The 19,022-nt window shown below is 42.3% G+C and overlaps 3 protein-coding genes across 10 annotated transcripts; 1 reads left to right on the top strand and 2 right to left on the bottom strand.

Annotated features, from left to right (window-relative positions):
* Nucleotides 1-977: 977 nt before the first annotated feature.
* Nucleotides 978-9,930, bottom strand: mfsd11 (major facilitator superfamily domain containing 11). Of its 2 annotated transcripts, none has more exons than XM_030056877.1 (14): nt 9,603-9,930; nt 8,703-8,866; nt 8,538-8,593; nt 7,049-7,156; nt 6,858-6,937; nt 6,668-6,764; nt 6,483-6,541; nt 6,188-6,347; nt 4,989-5,032; nt 4,825-4,890; nt 4,584-4,709; nt 4,292-4,466; nt 3,427-3,562; nt 978-2,940 (listed from the first exon to the last, which is right to left on the bottom strand). In XM_030056877.1, exons 2-14 carry the CDS (start codon nt 8,796-8,798, stop codon nt 2,779-2,781), a joined length of 1,365 nt encoding a protein of 454 aa, XP_029912737.1. In that variant the 5' UTR covers nt 8,799-8,866; nt 9,603-9,930; the 3' UTR covers nt 978-2,778. The 2 variants fall into 2 exon arrangements, with proteins under 2 accessions (XP_029912737.1, XP_029912735.1); XM_030056875.1 differs by having other exon boundaries at nt 9,519-9,930.
* A 685-nt stretch (nt 9,931-10,615) lies between these two features.
* On the top strand, nt 10,616-16,054 carry srsf2b (serine and arginine rich splicing factor 2b). 6 transcript variants are annotated; one of them, XR_003928565.1, is made up of 5 exons: nt 10,616-11,197; nt 12,756-13,080; nt 13,596-13,843; nt 14,395-14,460; nt 15,724-16,054. XR_003928565.1 is itself a non-coding variant. In XM_030056881.1 (3 exons), the coding sequence occupies exons 1-2, from the start codon at nt 10,833-10,835 to the stop codon at nt 13,063-13,065; spliced, it is 675 nt and encodes a 224-aa protein (XP_029912741.1). In that variant the 5' UTR covers nt 10,616-10,832; the 3' UTR covers nt 13,066-13,092; nt 14,395-16,054. The 6 variants fall into 6 exon arrangements, 1 of the variants encoding a protein (XP_029912741.1); XR_003928566.1 differs by lacking the exon at nt 13,596-13,843 and having other exon boundaries at nt 12,756-13,092; XR_003928564.1 differs by having other exon boundaries at nt 14,395-16,054.
* Nucleotides 16,055-16,237: 183 nt separating this feature from the next.
* On the bottom strand, nt 16,238-18,920 carry mettl23 (methyltransferase 23, arginine). Of its 2 annotated transcripts, none has more exons than XM_030056880.1 (5): nt 18,734-18,920; nt 17,713-17,817; nt 17,378-17,615; nt 17,178-17,262; nt 16,238-16,778 (listed from the first exon to the last, which is right to left on the bottom strand). In XM_030056880.1, the coding sequence occupies exons 1-5, from the start codon at nt 18,830-18,832 to the stop codon at nt 16,697-16,699; spliced, it is 609 nt and encodes a 202-aa protein (XP_029912740.1). In that variant the 5' UTR covers nt 18,833-18,920; the 3' UTR covers nt 16,238-16,696. The 2 variants fall into 2 exon arrangements, with proteins under 2 accessions (XP_029912740.1, XP_029912739.1); XM_030056879.1 differs by having other exon boundaries at nt 16,238-16,862.
* Nucleotides 18,921-19,022: the final 102 nt, after the last annotated feature.

Genomic DNA, 19,022 nt, shown 5'->3' on the forward strand with positions numbered 1-19,022 from the left:
CAACTTTATATTCGCCTCTCTTATTAGTGAAACTTGATTGTGGATTGGTCTCCTGCGCAGTTTGATCGATTATTGATCAAGCCTATATTAGCTGCCTAAAGGCACACAGGCTACCCTACACTTAGCTAATGAGTGGATAGGTTATTTTCAGCTGTAATAATATTACATTGGCTTTCCCATGATCTAAAATGCTGTTTCTGAGACCTTCCACCATGATAAGAGATAAGTTTGTTGGAAAACGAACAAACAAAACTCTTAGCATGAAATTGGTCAAAGTTAAAGATGTTCAGTACCATCTCAAAATGTTGGCTTTCAGCTCAACTCATTCTGGTGAAAAAGTAAAAAGGTGCTGGCTGCTGGCTCACTGGTTTGTTTTCCCCACCAGTGGGTAGCAGGAAAGAAAAAAACAAACAAACAAACAGAAAATTCAACCCAAACCAAACCGGAAAGGACAGTCTGGTGAAGAACAAAAAGAAGAAAAATAAATAAATGAATAACACACAAAAACGAACCCTCTATCTTCATATTATCCATATTAATAATTATCAAAATAAAGACCAAGTGCTATCCATTAATGAAATGACAGTAGCCTACAGTAAGAGTAACCTGTATTACCTTGACAAGTAACTACGGACAAAAGGACGCCACAACAGATGGTCTTACTTTGAAAAGTGTGACCGGATGTTTTTTTTTTTTTTTTCTTTCTGACTTGCCAGATCCTCCGCGCGTCGGGACTCGCAGCGTCCGCGGTCGCTAGGCAACGGGAGGCAGAGCCATAGCAACCGGAGGAGCGGCTGGAAACACCTCGAAGGCTCTTCCCATCGAAATATCACTTTTATTCTCTTATAACTCAATCAATTATTGTTTATAAGCGACTAAACTTGCCATCTACCACTCCTAAAAAGAGTTTAAAAAAGGTTAAGTTAAGCTAAGGCCACTTCTAGCCTTTCATATCTGGTGAAACATAAAACAAACAATCAAAACAACATTTTATTGATAATAAAAACAAGCAAGCATGAAAATTCGGGTGTCATTCTACATTCAAGTATAAAATCACCTTCATGGTACAGCACATAGGCAGTTAGTTCCCTTAATATCCCAGAGACAGAACGCATTCAACATGGACTAAACGTGAATAAACCTAAAGCAAACCCCCGAAACCTTCATTCCGATTTACATGACATTAGAGCGCAATTCATAAATTGACACTTTCAACGAAAAAAAAAAAAAACACAGCATTTAAGATCCAGTTCTCAGCTGTCCTATCCCACTGTCACATGATGGTCTGAGAGACAAACACAAAAACACATAAGGCCTGTATTTAACTGTTTGCTGATTTGGTGCCAACTTGTTGTGAATTAGTGAGAATTATCTGAAACCACCCTTGGCATTAAAAAAGTGTCAACTCATTTCCTAGCAAAGTGAAAATAACATTAAATTGCTCCCCCTGCACCCTTTTCGTTGCACCTTGATGTTTGTTCCTTGGAGATGGCGAGGGCTAAAGAGGTAAAAGTTGCAAGAAAAAAAAAAAAAAAAGAGGACTCCTTTCTTCCTTTCTTTCTTTCTTTGGCACGATCAAAAACAGCCTCGGATAATTATTCGAGGCCCGACTTTAAATCGTGAAAAGGTTCCTGGAACGAGGAGGAGGAGTCCCAGGTTGGCCTCAAGACGAGGAGTTAGTCACTGGCCTCTTGGATCTTATTACCACTAAACCAATTACACAGCACTCAAAGTGGATGAGTAAATGAATAACACACACATACAAAAGAGAAGAAAAACATGTTCAGGAGAGGAACGACAAAGGAGAAAATGACATTTGACGGCGTAAACAAAAACAAAACAACAAAAAAAAAAGATGCATAGGAAGTTTGATCTCCCGGTGTTTCCCTTTACGCTTTGCTCCCGTTTGATGCAGCGGCGGCTTCAGCGAGTCCTCGAGTGGAACAAAACGAGATCCCGCTGCTGAAGTGACTCGCTCGGACCGACAGCGAGGGCAGGAATCACAGCCTTTATTGCGAACCGGTGACAGCCTCGTGATACCAGCAGAACTGTGAACCGTGAGCGACAAAAGGAACGAGGAGAGCGAACAGCGGAGATCGTCCCGTGCAGAAATATAAATAACTGATCCGTGTAGAGTGAACGACGCAGAATTACAGTGTCCATTGCACTTCAAAAAATATTTAAAAACAAAATAGACTAGAAGAGCCTGGGAGTAGTTGTCCTGCTAGGGGAGGAAAAAAAATTCATCGTCTTGATTTCTGCACACCACATGCCATTTGTGAGCCTGAGATGTGAAACATGCGTGTGAGCTGCAAAAACTCGCAGGGAGAAGTCGATATGTGGCACCCGAGCAACTTCTTCTCTGTGCTGTGGCGTGCAGAGAGATGTTTAAGTCGACCGTGACAAATTCAAAGTCTAGCAGGCAACATTTTTACTTAACAACAGGGCTGCAGGATCAATCTCTATCCATTATGATTTGTTCATGTCTGATTCAACTAAGTGTACTAATGTTTATTAGTGTTAGCTGATGTATTCACAGGGATTTTGAAAATGCACGCACACAGGAATGAGGGAGTCTTGTGCGTACGCCGTCCCGTCCCGTCCCGTGCCTGTGACGAGGTGAATCCTGGCTTTGAAATAAATATTTAGTCCTGCAGCCGCCGCCCGGCTCCGTCCAGCCCAGACGGAGGAATTACAGCGTCAGTCTGGTCCAACCGAGAGACAGCAGGCGGAGTTCTGTACACCAAGGCGTCCACCCACACGGGTTTTCCAGCGAGATCAGATGCTGTCGTAGTCGGAGTCCAGCCTGCTGGACTCGGCCAGCCACTCCGACACGAAGAAGGACAGCGAGCCCAGGAAGCCGACCAGCACCAGGATGAGCAGCTGCCAGTGCAGCGGCAGGAAGTTGCTGTAGAGGAAGGCCAGGGCGGCCATGATGGACTGTGGAGGGAGACAACAAAAAAAAAAAACAAAAAACAAAACACAAAGTCAGGTTACAAAGTGGAACCAAACTGGAAAGAGATATTTGACCAAACAGCCTCTTCTGCTTCTGAGATATAAAACATATGAAGTTTCTGAGGATCGATTCAAGTGAGGACCGTTTGAACTAAAATGACAAAATAATGTGTTTAATAATTTGGTTCAGTCTCCACGGTCCTCAAATTCAGCCTGAGTCACTGATCGATTATAATCTTTACTCTATGTTTATAATAATAATCATTATATAATAATAATCATCTTTAAATAATCCTTGTTTTGATGGTCCAAATTTAGAAATAAGCAGGGGTTTTATCAGTATGGCCTCGAATTAAATTAAATTACATCGTTATTCCACGAGTCTAAAAGGTCCCGCCTTCAATCGACCCTCTGCAGTTTTGCACAGTTGACCTTTATATATGTTATTATTATTGTAACTTTCTAATGTACCTGAATGAACTTGAAGACAGCGAAGGCCGGGGCGCTGTTGTCGCGGAACATGAAGCCGATGATGCTGAGCAGCTGAGTGTTGAAGCAGCTGTCGCCCAGACCCAGCAGGAAGCTGCACAGCAACGCCACGCCGACGCTGAACCACACACACACACACACACACACACACACACACGGACAGCACAACCTCAAGTTAAAGGGGCACTAACTAATCTATGCCCTTTGGGGACCTCTGTTGGCAGCCTGCAGGAATTGCAGCAACAACGACAAAACTCATCTTTTCCTAGCTGGGTCTCTCCTGTAAGTTGCAAATAACATCTAAAAGGGAAAAGTTGGTCTTCTTCAGGGACGCTGCTGGTCTGATCATTTATAATCTGTGTTTCAGGATTCCCACAATCCAATACTTTTTCTTGACCTTGACTTCATTTTGTTTGATGTTCAATAAAATTCAACAAAAGGATATAAAACCACAAAAAGTGTATTTTCTATGTAAATCAGGACAGTATGACGATATATTTTTGGGCAGTTTCAAAATTCATTGAGACTTGAATGCAGGAGCCATAACTCAGGAGTGACTGTCGTGTTCTGTTTTATAGTAACTGCAGAGCAATAATTTTTTTTTTTTTTTTTTTTTTTTTAAGATTTAGGTCCTGTGTCTATTGTGTTTTGTGAGCTTCTTTTGGAAGGAGGCCTCTTATGTTTGGACGCTCCAGCTTATCATAGACTTGGATGGCGCATTTGAACCCATTTAGGCCTAGAGTGCCAAGACACTGCACATTTCCAGACTTTCCAGACCTGATCTCCACCTCTCGTTCATTATCTCAGTTAGTTCTGGTCTATTTCCGGCCTGCGGCGCTCTTAGTACCTGGGGTTGATGTAAGCCTGCAGATCTGTCCCTGCCTCTGGGGCCAGAGGAGCATCGCTGGCAATGTTGAGGAAAATCAGGTAGAAGGCGACGAAGTGCGTGATGAGGCCCAGCAGCACCACGGGGTTCCTCCCAAAGCGGTTGCACTTGTTCAGCATCCCGAATAAGCCCCCTCCTGGCCACGCAGGGGAACAAAAAGAAAAGACGTCATCGCCTTGTGAGATTTCCAAGTTCTCTGTATTTTCATGTGCTGAGATCATCAAAAGGACACAGCACAGCAAAGCAGACTGACCTAAGATCTCCCCCATGCCAATAAAAATGCCCGAGACGCCAATCAAGCTCTTGGCGTCCTGCCCGAACCGCGTCATGGCTCCGATACACGTCCCGTACACCCCGCTGTAAAAGGTCAGCTCCAAACCTGTTGGCAAAGAGCGAGCAAAGGGCAAGAATTCAAACTTAATCGTTCTAATTTGCCGTATCTGTTTTATATCTGCTCTAACTTCATTGTCTTCCACCGTTGACCTTTTACCCACCGGTGTACGCTATGGAGATACTCAGCAGCAGCATCTCTTTGGTGACCAACAGTTTACACGCTTTGACTGCAAGAGAAAGTACAAGTTATGTAAGACACGGTCATGCCACACTGGGGCTATAAAAGCCTCATGGTCGTTTCATGTGCAATATTATATGATCTTACCAAAAGCGTCCACAGCTTGGGAGCAGAGGCCCACGCTAGACGGCCTGCAAAGAGAAAGAAGATATAAACATGACTTTGTTAGCTGTGGCGCAAACAGAAACGTGCACTAGGATTCAGCTTTCATGGGCTTTGAAAAGTAATTTATGCCAACAGTCAATATTTTGTGTAGCTCTTATGTTCACTTTTGCGTGGGAAAAAAAAATCAAAGAAGTGTTAAGTGATTCCACGTGCCGGCATTATATTTTTGTCAGGTTGTAAGATGCTATGAAACAGTAACTGGACCATGAGACACTGAAACTCTCCAAACCAGGAGAGTCAAAACATTTAATGCAATCAAAATCACTTGCAAGTAACTCATAATAAGCTGCAAGTGGATTTATAATGTCTTTAGAAGCCGTGTGTTGTAATAAATAGAAACTGGAACGTATAAATGATAAGCTATCTCAGCACTGACGACGCTTAAGAAAAAGATTTAATAAGTGCCATAATCAACCAGACGTGCTAGTCCTTTTCCACAGTGTGTTATCAGTCATTTCTGCTTTAGTGAGACTGCCGGCTGGAAACCATCGAGGTACAGTTTTAACTTCTGTAACTAAAAGGCCCGGCCAAAATGACTCTGCACAATTGCAAAATTGAAGTCCTGGCACGGTGCATGTACTGATCAGAGCTAAAATGTCCTCGTTTGACCAGGACGGCCAGTTATTCTTCATTTCTCTTTTTCAGTGGGGCATTACAACCTGGAAACTGGCCCCACCAGACTCACTGAGGAGACCAGAACTGACAATGGAAATGCGACTGGCCCTGGGACACACGAGCACGCCCGCGTTTGGCGCCTCAGTGGAAAGCCAGCTAATGTAAAACTGTTAAACATGACTGACATCAGTTGAGCGTCAGTCGAGCGTCAGTCATGACATTTGACGGATGTCAGTCATGTACATACTCATACCCTTTATAATCAGAGGTACATGACATTAACTAGTGATGACTAATATTTGACAAAATAAAATTTTTAGAGGCTCCAGGTCTAAATTTTTTTTTCTCAGCGATTGCACCAGCACCGCTCCCAAATCGCATTTGGTTGTCGTGGTGACTGTATCGCAGAAAACAAAGGGCAGCATTTGCAGCTGAAGGTCAGCCATCCTGCCCTGCACTGTTCCAACAGAGAGTATCATTCCTCCTCGGGGCGGGATGACACTCACCCCGTCGTGGAGTTACTCTCGGAGATTTCGGTCGGCAGCAGCGGCTCTGATGTCTCCGAGGGCGCCGCTTCAGGCTCGGGCTTCCGGATCAGGAAGAAAAGGAAGCACCCGACCAGGCTGATGACCGTGAGAGAGATGAACACCGTCTGGCGGTCCTCGTCTGGGACACAGAACATGAGTCACGCGCTTAAAATGAGATTTCCTAAAAGAAGGGGAACTGAAATCTACGAATAGTATGAAACATGCTCACCAGACCTATTTTTGACACTCAAAATAAGAAAACGTTGCCAAATACCTGTTATATGAACGTGTCCATGCCAGGCAAAATATATGTACAGGTTTCCAAAGAATAAGCTGCAAAGAGAGAAAAGGGATGTTGGAAAAACTCTCTGTATTGAAAATGTATGTATACTCAAAAGTGCACCAAAAAACACAGTTATCTATAAAACTAATAAACCTAATAGAGTAAAAAATATTTACCTAAACTGCAGCAGGGCCCAAAATATTCCACTGTTTCTACCAATGGTGGAGTCGGTGGAGTTGATAGCGAGCACGTTTCCCTGAGCCGTCCACAGGACTAGAACACAAAAATAAAGAAAAATCATACAGATTAGAAAACTTTTAAAAGGTGCAACAGAATTAATTTGCCAGGTAGAAATGATCACTTCACCTGCTGCTCCGATTCCAACCAACACAGAGGCCGTGTAGAAGCTCCATGTGTACGGGTAGATGAACATAGCAATGTACCCACTGTGGGAAAAAAACAACAATATGAAGTCACATGAGGAGCCTGGATGAGCAAACAGACAAATATATAAGGACAACATGCAAGAAGCAGGTCAGGCTGTACCGGCTGCTTACCTGTACAGAAGTCCACTGAAGAACATGGACAGCTGAGGTCCAATCACAGCCACCACTGAGGGGGCGATCAGGTTGGACGCAGAGAAAACTCCATAGATGATGGACATGCTTCAAGTGGGGAAGGACAGGACAGTTAGCAGGGCTGGGACGATATGTTGGTGTCTCATGTGAGTTACTGTTACTTTTTTCAGGCAAAAATCAAGGTAGAAGATGTTTATTTTACCTATTTTACCTAGGTAAAATAGGTAAAAAAAAATTGTCTTCTACCTTGATTTTTGCCATGTGAAAAGTAGGGATGATGAACATTTTCGAACTATGTTAGTGTCTCGATTTGATTCTGTCACAATACTTGGCTGTACTGCAATTCTACAAGTATTGCAATTCCATATTAAGATTTGTTGTCAATTTGCTTTTTTTGGATTATGCTCTAGTTTGTGGATGTAAAGTTTCATGAAGCTGTGATTATCCTAAAGGTCACAAAGGGTCATGTTATACAGTGATGTCGTACAAGCTCCAAAAATGGTCTCACTACAATGAAATAGCTCCTATGGGGGCTAAAATCATCACATGCGAATCAAATGTGGCAACAAGCGGCGACAAAGGCCGACTGTTTTGCGTCGCCTCACGTCTTCTGTGTTGGAGCCAAAAAGTTGCACCTGAACACACCGCAAACACGGCAGCCAGCGTACGTTCTGCGCCTGCATGAGAGGAAATGACTCTCCATACCAGCAGGTGGTGGAAGTCTGCGTTCGCCATTCAAGAAGGGAAAGCAGAAGACCCGGGAACGCAGATAATTTCGTAATCTAGCTACTGCTAATCCAGAATATGTCTGATAAGAAGCTGCAAGGAAAGAAGAAAGAAGCTGCGTTTACATCAAATCTTCTTCCACTTCCAGCACGCCACAAGCATCAGGCGACATATTTTACACACGCCAACGTACACAACGCTACTTTCAAAATATTTCAAATAAAGGCTTAGCCAACGTCTTTTGAGGCAGGAAATAAATTCAACATGTCTATTAGGCCTCCATGTATTCTGGTGAGAAGGTTTGAATGTAAATGAACCCTCTGAGGGACGTCATTGCCCAGCGGTCATGTCGTGCTCACGCTTTAGTATTTCAGTCGTAATTTAGTCATTTTTAGTTAAAAGTCTTGCCCGTTGCAGCTTTAAACTCTCTGGGGGAAAAAAAAAAAGGAAAAAGAGAAAGAAACAGCTAAAAACAGGCAGCGGCACAGTCATATACAGCATGAGGGATATTTCTGGAAGCCTCAGCTCAACTGGTATGTCAGAGCTCAATGTCAGCTTTGTTCCCTAAACTGATTACCTGCGATTAAATGATGTCTGAGGCCTCTTTGATTACATGTTCTAAGTAGAGGATGTGCTCACAGTCAGAGCTGGAGAAGCGCTGCGCTCAACGTAAAGAGCATAAGCCAAGAGTTGAGATGTGAAGTGTAACAAGCGTGGCCGTGTGGTAATCCGGCCAGATTACCTTGTGTATCCGCTGCCATGGAACTCAGAGCTGTTGAAGTTCTTGATAACGGTTTGCTGAAAAGATAGAGGAAATGGATTAGTGCCAACATGATGACTCACGACCGCACAGGGCTGAGAGATTTGGTTGTGCACGTGATCAACCTGGGAAAAAATTCAAACCCACCTCGATGTTGCCGCACGTTTGAAAAGCAGTGAACATGAACATAAAGCCGAAGCCTAGAATGACAATGTTGAGGAGCGCCTTCCCCTCCGGACTCATTTTGGCAGCGTCACACTGAACCCCTCCAAGGAAATGAATGCAAACTTGTACCGGAGTCAGAAGCACATCTGTGAATTATGAATAAAAAACACAAAAACACACATAAGAGAGGAGCACAACACCAAAAAGATTCCTCGGTGGATCTGTCAGCAAAAGTCAAACACTGTGAGCTCCCACATTCCTCTCTTGAAATGACCAAGCGTCACACCAAAATAGATTACCACTGAGCAATCTGTCAATATGATCGACAAATGTATATCGATTAGAGATATTGAGCACTTTTTCTACTCGGGGGTGTCCAAGATTAAATTCGGCATATAAGTGATCCAACCAGCTTCAATGCATTTTTTAAAATCCTGGCATTTCTAATCGGCTGCCTTGTTGGTTTATTGTTGGAAATGACATAACAAGTCACCATAAAAGTTGGATTTTTCTTTAAAGTAAGATTGCCTGGTGTGTTAATTATATGCCGAATGATAAAGCGGATCGTGTTATTTCCTATAGTGTCTTTATTCATGTTCTAACGAGTACGTATTTTTCCAAAACAAGCAAATCAGCATGAAGCCGCATATTTTTGAATGGAGTTAGTCTCGTTGGGGCTGCAGTCTTTCAAAAGAGAAAGGAACGTATTTAGGGCTATGACTGGCTTTAATTGCGAGTAAAAAGTTCTTTATTGCGCTTATGTAAGTTAAAAAAGGTACATCATGGAAAATAACTCACCAGCTACGTTGAAGCTTTGTTGTTTTTTGTGTTTTTTTCCCCCTCAAGCTAACCCCGTAGCTGCTCCGGTTTGTGCAGACTCACCGCCCCGGTTCGCATCACAGGTAGCTCGGTGGGGAGCAGCCGACACCCGCAGCCATCCGTGCCTCCGTCAAGTTAGCGAGTTAACTACAAGGTGAAGCACTTTTCTCTTTTCTGACGACTAAAGCGAAATGTTTCTGAGCATTTTGACCGCATCTGGCAGTATCTGTTCCCGATCCTGAAACTGGAAAAGGCTGTCATGTGAGTCAATCAGCTGACTGGAGCGTCACCTCGGTGTCATCCTCCGTGTGTCCGTCTCCGTGTGCCGCTTCCTCGTCGATTTACATTAAGTGGGGAAGGCAACTTGTATAACTAACAACACCCAGTCCAGTTTTTTTTTTTTTTTTTTTTTTTTTTTTTGTATAAGGAAAAAAAAAGTTAAACGCAGACCATGGAAACATCCGTCTGGAAGAATTCGACTTCCGGGTTAAAACAAAAAAAATATTTCAAACAAAACTAACTGCTTTTAGTGTGTGATTAATATCCTGTGTCGTGATTTTATGTGTTAAGATTTTATATTTGAGTGTTATATTCCTATGTACTGCATCTTTGATTTTATATTTCTTATTTTTATACCTCTGTACACTGCTTCTTTTTCCTATATCTCTTTGTAAAGTGTCTTTGAGTTCTCTGAAAAGCGCTACATAAATAAAATGTATTATTATTATTATTATTATTATTATTATTATTCTTAACACCACTGGGTCATAGAAACAATAACGAAATATGACAATCACAGGTGCTGATCAGAACAATAAAAAAAATGATAATATGCATCCATAAACACATATACATAAAACTTCCGGTCTACAAAATAACACCTGGATAAAATGAAAATAATTGACATGGTGTAGAAGTGAAAACAAAATACATGGGTGAATCTCAATTAAATATACAATAATTAATAATACGAAATATACTCGTATTAAGATATTGTACTTTTTTTGGGGACATAGTTCATGCTTTTATTTTGACGGTAAACTTCCTGTCTGCTTGTACTTACGTCAGCGGACTTGACGCAGATCGTAGCCGCTCAATCTTCCGGACAACCGCCGAGAAGGGCTCGTTTATTTCCGTGGCTGTGCGTTTAATTCAGCCCAAATTCACAGAGAGGAGGTCAATACACGCTGCGTCATCGTGTGTTTGTACCGTCGCACGGGCAGGTAGCGTCACCGTTACCTGGCTAACGTCTAAACTTTCTCAGGAAGGCTTGTCGGGCCTCGCAGATTAGCCATGAGTTACGGCCGGCCTCCGCCCGACGTCGAGGGCATGACTTCCCTCAAAGTGGACAACCTGACCTACCGGACGTCGCCCGAAACTCTCCGACGCGTTTTTGAGAAGTACGGCCGGGTAGGAGATGTTTACATCCCCCGAGATCGCTACACGAAGGAGAGCCGGGGCTTCGCCTTTGTGCGCTTCCACGACAAGCGGGACGCCGAGGACGCGATGGACGCCATGGACGGCGCGCTGCTGGACGGGCGGGAGTTGCGGGTCCAGATGGCCCGGTACGGGAGACCCCCCGATTCCCATCACGGTGGAGGAGGGCGGCGGGGAGCCCCTGCCCGGAGGTACGGGGGCCACGGCCGCCGAAGCAGAAGGTAAGCACATTTCCTTGGTTTTAAAAACTCCGAAATCCTCCGTTGTCGCTGGTCTGAGAGCGGGGTGCCAGAATCCATTTGGAAAACGCACCAATGCGAGGCGCTCTCTCGTATCGGGAAGCGCACACACATCACACAACACGACTCAAGAGCTTTTTAGAAACAGCAGCATCCACTCTTCACTTCGGCTCGTATCCAACACATCCAAACAGTTCTCTTTTCAATTAAATGATGTTATAAACTTGAAACCTCACACTCGCCTCGCCGCGTTTCTCCACGGTTCTCTCGCATCAGATTAACAGTCTGTTTGATTTAGGGCTCGGTTATATTGGCAAAACCACATATCACCATATCGCTGACTGAATACCGCGATATCGGTGTTGTCACAACATGGAAGGGATGGTATTGGCGCTTAGTTATTATTAACATATGAGAGATCTTTAATAAACATTTTAGTTTTCTGAGTAACAGAAAATCATTCCTGCATGATGAAAAGACAACACTATTGAATATTACAGTGTTCTAAATAACAGACCAGATTAGCTCTCTGATCACAATATTGATACAGTATTGATGTATTGTACACTCTTATTAGCTGTGTGCCAAATTTACCAGAAGACTATGGGAGTTCATGAAATGGCATGAATCAGGCAGGTAGGGCTGCCTAATATAGTAAAAAAGAATCATATTGCGGTCATTTTGATAGATACAATACAATAATATTTGGGTTATTAGTGGCAATGATCATATTTGCATCATAATTTTCATGCAAACTGTGTATTTAACTGTATTTCAAGGGAAAAAATTAATTCCTATCCTGGCCCCTGCTGATACTTCTCTCCTCATACCTAAAAAAAACACAAAATGTTTGACTCAAAGTCATGCTAGAGCAACTACAAACCAAAAACCTGTTTTGTCATAGACTTCCAGGCACACTCAATGCTGTTCCTGTCACCACGGAAACAGCTCTCTGATTGGTAAAACTTGATAAAAGAACTGTGGGTAATGTTGCACTTCTGCATGAGCATCAGGAATAAAGTCAGTCTCTTAAAAACAAAGTTGAAGTCAGAGTACATAATGGCTTCTTGAAGGGCAATTATACATTGTCGTATAACAACTCCATAGCTGATCATAAGTGCACCTTATATAGGAAATATTTTGTGGCCATTAACATTCGCTAGGGCAAATATGAATGGGGAATTTTACCTCAGGAGCCTTCAGTACCAGCTCTATAGGGGACATATGTTGTCTGGGCTACTAGTGAGTTGCACTACAGTAAGTCACTGCATAGTTATAGCTATATCTGTTGTTGGTAACAAATCTGAAAACCTCAAAGGTTTTACTGCATTAACTTGTGTGCAAAAAGTACAGTAAGTTTGATCTAGTGATACCCACAGGGGGCCTGGATCCATACTAACAGTAGATCCATACTAACAACAGAGTAGACCTGCAGCCATCCTCTTCTGCTGCCGCTGCACATGAACTCCAGTGACACGTAACTTGGTGACAGCTGTTAAAACATTGTAAGATGATAACTCAACCCACTGAATGCACCCAGCTATTCCCCCAGCCCGAGACGCCGGAGACGCAGCCGCTCCCGCAGCAGGAGCCGCTCCCGATCCAGAAGCCGCTCCCGCTACAGCAGATCGAGATCACGGTCCTACTCCCGCTCCAAGTCCCACTCCCCGCAGAGGAAGAAGACCAAGGCCAAGTCTCGGTCCAGGTCCAGATCCAGGTCCCGGTCCCGGTCCAGGTCCAAGTCCAAGTCCAGGTCCAGAAGCCAAACGCCCTCATCGAAAAGAGGCTCCAGGTCTAGATCGAAAAGCCAGCCCAAGTCAGCGGGGGAAAATGGAGGCGATTCTCCTTGATGCATCATCAACAGAGTAGGTTTGAAGGCAAGACATGAACATTTTACAGCTGTTTCTTGATAAAGATGATTCAGATTTTAACTTCTATTCCTTTTTCTAGTGTTTTTTTTTTTTTTTTTTTTTTTTTTTTTTTTAGAGAGTGGCATCAGAATGGGAGGTGAAATACAAGCCACAAGCCCAAATGCTGCTAGATTTTGGCTGTGGCTTGTAAGTTTACACTCTCCAAGCCGCTTTGGCAGCTACTCAACCACCATTTTGAAGTTCCTGTTATTCTGGCCTCCTTATCTGGTAAAGACGCGACGATGACTGGCAACTTTCGGGTTGAACCAGCCGCTGTTGTTAATCAAAACCAAAAAAAAGCTAGTGGGCGGGGGACTTTCCGCCCTAAAAGTTGATCTGCAGCGTAAGTTCTTGCATTCACTGTTACGGCATGCCATACCCAGTGTACGCCTGGTTCATTTTTTTTTATCTTATCGATATCAAGCCAATGGTAAATGGTAAATCAAATCTGGAATTCTCTCCTTCCCAAGCTGCGGCATCCTGTTTGCAAAAGTGGAGTTTGAGCTGAGCTGAGGCAGTATGAGCAGGTAGAAGGGGTGTGTTGCTGAGCTGCCCGCGGGCCGCCTGCTGCTGGTGAGGGTTGCTATGCAGCGGGTTGGAGTTTGCAGTCAGTGTTGGGGTTTGGTGTTGAGGTACGTCTGTCTGCCCGCCATGGGACGTTACAGTCCTCCAGGTCGTGTCCCCAGCCAGGGGACGATGGTACCTGAGGGGAACCAAGGTTTGTCCAACTCTTATCCCATGTTTGCTTCATTTTTTTTTCTCCTTTTTATTCCCATTTTCTTGCTCACGTCTGTCCATATTCACCATTTTCAGCACAACAAATATCCAATTACACATCATCGATGATTTTTGTTAAAGCTGAGATTAGGGTTTGACTGATCTAAAGGCCAAAACCAAATTTAAAATATCTAACAGAAGATATTGAAACCCAGGATAATAACAATTAAAATGTTAATAGTAATTGATGCACACTTATGGAATCCAATTTGAGCATCTCATTAGGATCAATTCAGGTTAAGGGATGAATTCTGATCAAGTGTAATATGTAATAATGAAAGCCCTAATGATTAATATCAGATTTTAAACAAAAGGTCAGTTTATCGGTCCAACCCTAGTTAACATGTCATTTGCGTGCTGCAGGGAGATGGGAATGATGCAGGGCTTTGGCACATCAATAATGGAGTTTTTTTTAATTATTTTTTTTTTTAAGTAAATATATAAAACACTTTTCTCCCCTTTTCACCATTGTTTTGTTTTGACATTTTCCAGGTGAAGACTTGAAGGCTCAAATCCAAGACTGGATCCCACCCAAGCAACAGTTTCCTGATGGAAAAGGTTACTATTGTGTCTTCCATGCCTTGGTCTCTTTTGTATTTCTCTGGCCCCCAAAAGGCTTAACTTTCATTTCATCAATGTCCTGTGATTTTTTTTTTTTTTTTTTTACCCATTTCCTTTTCATAACGTGCTCATGATTTTGATTTCATGACCTACAGCTAGACTGCAGAGTTCCTGATCTGTATGGTTTAGCCAGAGGACCGTATCCTGTGTTCTGGCCTGTTTTTTTTTGTAGTGGTTTAAAGGATAATACCGGTGTTTGTCTTCCAAGTCAGGGCCGCTGGTTTTAAGTGAACCTCTCCTCTGCGTTCTTGTGCTTCTGTCAGCATAGTTGGAAATACCAGCACTCATTTTCAGAAGAAGCCATTTGCTTCCAGCGATTGGCCTCACAAGTCTGATATATCGTTGACTGCAAACTTTGGCCCAAATGTGGAATTTCACAGATTTAAGCTGCCATTTAAAACTTGGAGGTTATAATCTGCATGTTTCTCTTTCAAAATGGGTCTGGATCCGCTGAATTCTGCTCCCGCTTCCTGACTCAAATCATTATTTTGCTTAGAAAAAGCTAACACAATCCAACATACCAATAAAAGTATGAAGAGGAGGGTGGCTGCTCATCATGCGACTCACCACTTAATGTTAACCACTGGCAATTTGTTATTTAAAATCTGTCACGTTCAGGTAAAAAAAATGTGGATTTTTTCATCTACTAATGTGAAAATTTCACATTATTTAGAAGGATTTGGGAAAACCCCGTCAATTTGTCACATAGATGATCTTTTTTTTTTTTTTTAATCCTGAAGTCTTGAAAATAAACAGTCAAATGATGACATGATTTCTCAGCCCTGAGAAACAGCCTCCACAGGAAAAAAGAAGTCCATGCCTTTTTTTTGGTTTGGTCCATTATTATTTATCATTTACATCCATGTCGTCTTATTTAGGGTTTGTTACATTTAACTTTTTAAAAACGATAAAGATCAAATGGTGAATTTGGCATGCATTGTTAAATGACCCTGGTAAATGTAAACTAGATGAAGACAGACACACCGGTATTCTCCTTTCCTTTTTTTATTTTTTTAAGTTAAAAAAACAGGTCAGTGAAAGGTCATCACATATTTTAAGGCGTAACATGTTTCTACATGTTTGTTTAATTTGATGAAACATGGTACTCATTTTCTAGCCTCTAGACTTTGTTTTTAGGTCTCTTTCTTTCTCTCCCTTTAATTGCGATTCTAATCCTCCTTGTATTTTTTTGTGCACTAGGCGCAGTTGTGTAGCAGTTGAGTTTTGCTGGTTAGCTGTTAAGGTGGCGTGTTGCTCTGCTGAGTGCTTGGATGTTTCCAGTATTCTCCAGAATGCTCCTGTGACTGCCCATGGTATGGTCGCTGCAATTTCTCCCTTTTGCAGAACTGATTTTCCTTTTTTTCCATCTGGTAATTTGTATTGTCAAAGCATGGTATATTGTTTCCCTTTTTCTTAATGTTTCTACCAGAATTAATGCACCCTGTCCTGCTCAGATTGCATTCTTTTCTCCTCTTGATAGTGTGTTTACACCAATGTGAATTTCATTAAAGAGTTGGTGTTTTGTCTAAAATGGACTTTGGGATTTTAATTGTCACATGCACAGTGATGCACACGGTGTATAAAAGGTTACTGGCTCAGTGTTTCAAGGTTAGGACCGAACAGTTGATCAAAATATTAACAAAATCGCAGTATGGCTGTGCAGTATCCAAATTATATTGATAAAGGTGAGAGAAAGATGAATCTGCACACACTGTTCCTCCCAGAGTGGATTTATTACCACCAAAATATGACATTTCCAACCTTAGCGCTTCATCAGACACTGAGAAAGGCAAAACATCATTAGAAAAGTATTGTGGCGCTGCAGAGACGCCCTGAGAAAGCATGTTTGTTTGGTACAGGCTCCGGCAAAAGTCATTTTAAGTTGTTTTTTTTTCCACTGAAAATGAAAATTATGATGCCAGAACTGGCATTTCCATTACATTTGTGGCTCACACCGCTGTCACAATTGTAAAAATAATTGCCCTCATTTTTTTTTTATCATATTTTAGCTCTACTTAAGACTATCCCAACATTAAAAATGGTTCACATGGGCCTCATGTCTCACAGATTTCACTGGAAATCAGTGATTGGGAGAAGCATAAATAATTATCAGTATTACAGGCAAATAAAAGTTGATTCTTCCAGAAGAAATCTTTTTGAGCTTGAGTGTGTGTCAGCTGTCCTCTGTCCTCAGTGTGATGACCATCATCTGCACGGTGTGGTTCCCCGGCAGCGCTGATCCAGCCAGATGAGCTCTGTTGGCATTAAAGACTTCTAAGGGAACATGAACACACCGCACCTTCCATTTGTGGAGCAAAGCTTCAATGGACCAATCAGCACTGAAACCGAGAAGGGAACATGTGGCTGTTAAAAATAAATATAGATCGATAGTGTTGAGCTATCCCACTCTTTAGATAAAGGTTCTTAAAGGTCACATTAGTTTGACCAATATGTTGTTTTGGGACCAATTTGTTGTTTTTTAACTGAACCTGTGGATAGCCAATATTTTGTCCAAATATATTTAAAGGTGAAAGTCGCTATACAGAAAATAAACAAGGTAATAGAACTGACTGATTTGTAAAAGCAAAATAAGGATTAGATACATGACATGTTTTCACTTTGCCTTTGTTAACAAAAGAAGAAAACGAGAGTACCTTCTCTCTTGGTATGTTGTCCAAAACTGGGCCTTGGGATTTTTCCTCAGTAAGAACGCAGCGGTCACAATCACATTCTCAAAATCTAAAATAGGTAGAAAAAAAGTAAGAGGGGGCAGTTTTACATCAAATGTTGATTATGACTCCACTTTAAGAAGTTATTTTACGGGCAGCAAATGTGACTGCAGACGGAAGCAAACCTTCTGGCTCGTAGAAAACGTCTGATCCCAGGATGATGTCCAGCGCAGGAAGGAGAACGAGATCTGGTGAAATCTCGCCCCATGTCAGCCCCAGCACCGGCACATCAGGGAGCCTGTTGGCCTCGCAGCTGCGCCTGCAGTTCTCCAGACAGTGTGGGAGCTCGGCGCTGTCCGACAAGATCACCTTCGCCCCGCACTTTGCAGCCACCACACCTGGTAGACTCACACCTGCACCGAGCTGCGAGGAAATGTGCCAGACACCAGTCCACGGTCAAGAAGGCAACCGGCTGGACTCTGATCAGTTCTCACATTACGAGCTGAAACATGCGCCTCACCTCCAGCACCGTCTTGTTCCTCAGCTCCTCGGCGTGCGTCCACAGATACTGAGCCAGCACCACCGCACAGGGCCACACATACATGCCATACTGTGGATCGAGGACCTGGGAGCATCCAGCACACTTATGAGAAGCCATTTACATGAGCAGCAGGAAATGAAGACTAACTTCACATCACTAAATGAAATGACCCATTGTAACCATTAGGATGACAGCCTCGTGAAGCTTTACATCCACCAACTAGAGGATAATTCAAAGAACAAAAACTGCAATAAATCGTAATATTGAATCGCAATACATGTAGAATCGCAATAGATAGATGGATAGATACTTTATCCATCCCGCAGGAAATTCACATTTTCTCAGCAGTATCCACAGATTACAGATTAAGTAAATAAAAAAAAAATAAAAAAAAAGAAAGAATAAGATCTGAGTACAACCCAGTGTGCAAAAAGCAATGTGCAAAACAAACAAACAAAAAACAAACAAACAGAAAAAACCGTGTGCATGGATGTATAAAATGTGCATAGAGGTAGGTCAATGTGCAAATTTAGAAGAAATATACAGTATACACATGATAAATAGCAGTAAGCAATATAAACACTATAAACAAGGATTATAAAAAAAAAAAAAAAATAGAAATATACTTACGAAATGCAATACATTATTGAATCGGCACCCAAGTATCATGGTAGTATTGATAGCATGTTAGTACTGAATCGAATTGAAGTATTGAAGAGGTTCACATGTTGTTCATCCGAAGTCATCATTTTTGATTATTTTGATTGTTAATGACAGGTGGGACAGTTTTAAAATTTTAAATATTATTACAAGAAATGCTTGTTGGTGTATTAGACATATGCCGAATTGAAGAGCGGCTCCCAGTCTTTCGTACACTATATTTATGTGTGTACTACCAGGTATACAGGATCGCCGAGAGCAAAACTTTATATTTTTGACCAGTTTTGTATTGGACTATGGCACATGGGGAGATGATATGCGAAACAAAAACACAACAAACCTCGGGTATGGAGACGGTTAGAGACGGCAGGGTGTTGTTTTCTTCAAATGTAAACACTCTGTGTGCTATACTGGCTGTTTCGGCTCCACTGTGGTCCATTGTAGCCGCATATTCATCATCTATTTTTATTTTTGTAACCCGAAATTCACATCAAACCGCTTTCATCTTCCTCTCAGCATCAACCAAACCCAACAGAGGGGCATGCAAAAAAAAAAAAAAGCCAATGAAATCTACGTATAGTCCTGGCGGGAAGGCGTATTCTACATTTCACCCAATCAGTGATTTCACT

The sequence above is a fragment of the Myripristis murdjan genome, chromosome 8 (genome assembly GCF_902150065.1).
Source record: "Myripristis murdjan chromosome 8, fMyrMur1.1, whole genome shotgun sequence".
Taxonomy (NCBI): domain Eukaryota; kingdom Metazoa; phylum Chordata; class Actinopteri; order Holocentriformes; family Holocentridae; genus Myripristis; species Myripristis murdjan.

Coding starts and splice junctions, on each gene's coding strand:
- mfsd11 (XM_030056877.1), bottom strand. CDS start 8,798: ATGAGTCCGGAGGGGAAGGCGCTCCTCAACATTGTCATTCTAGGCTTC. Junction 6,348..6,482: donor TGGACACGTTCATATAACAG/GTATTTGGCAAC, acceptor TCTGTGTCCCAG/ACGAGGACCGCCAGACGGTG. Junction 2,941..3,426: donor CTGTCTTCAAGTTCATTCAG/GTACATTAGAAA, acceptor CTCCCTCCACAG/TCCATCATGGCCGCCCTGGC.
- mettl23 (XM_030056879.1), bottom strand. CDS start 18,832: ATGGACCACAGTGGAGCCGAAACAGCCAGTATAGCACACAGAGTGTTT. Junction 17,616..17,712: donor GGAACAAGACGGTGCTGGAG/GTGAGGCGCATG, acceptor ATTTCCTCGCAG/CTCGGTGCAGGTGTGAGTCT. Junction 17,263..17,377: donor CGTTTTCTACGAGCCAGAAG/GTTTGCTTCCGT, acceptor TACCTATTTTAG/ATTTTGAGAATGTGATTGTG.
- srsf2b (XM_030056881.1), top strand. CDS start 10,833: ATGAGTTACGGCCGGCCTCCGCCCGACGTCGAGGGCATGACTTCCCTC. Junction 11,198..12,755: donor CACGGCCGCCGAAGCAGAAG/GTAAGCACATTT, acceptor GAATGCACCCAG/CTATTCCCCCAGCCCGAGAC.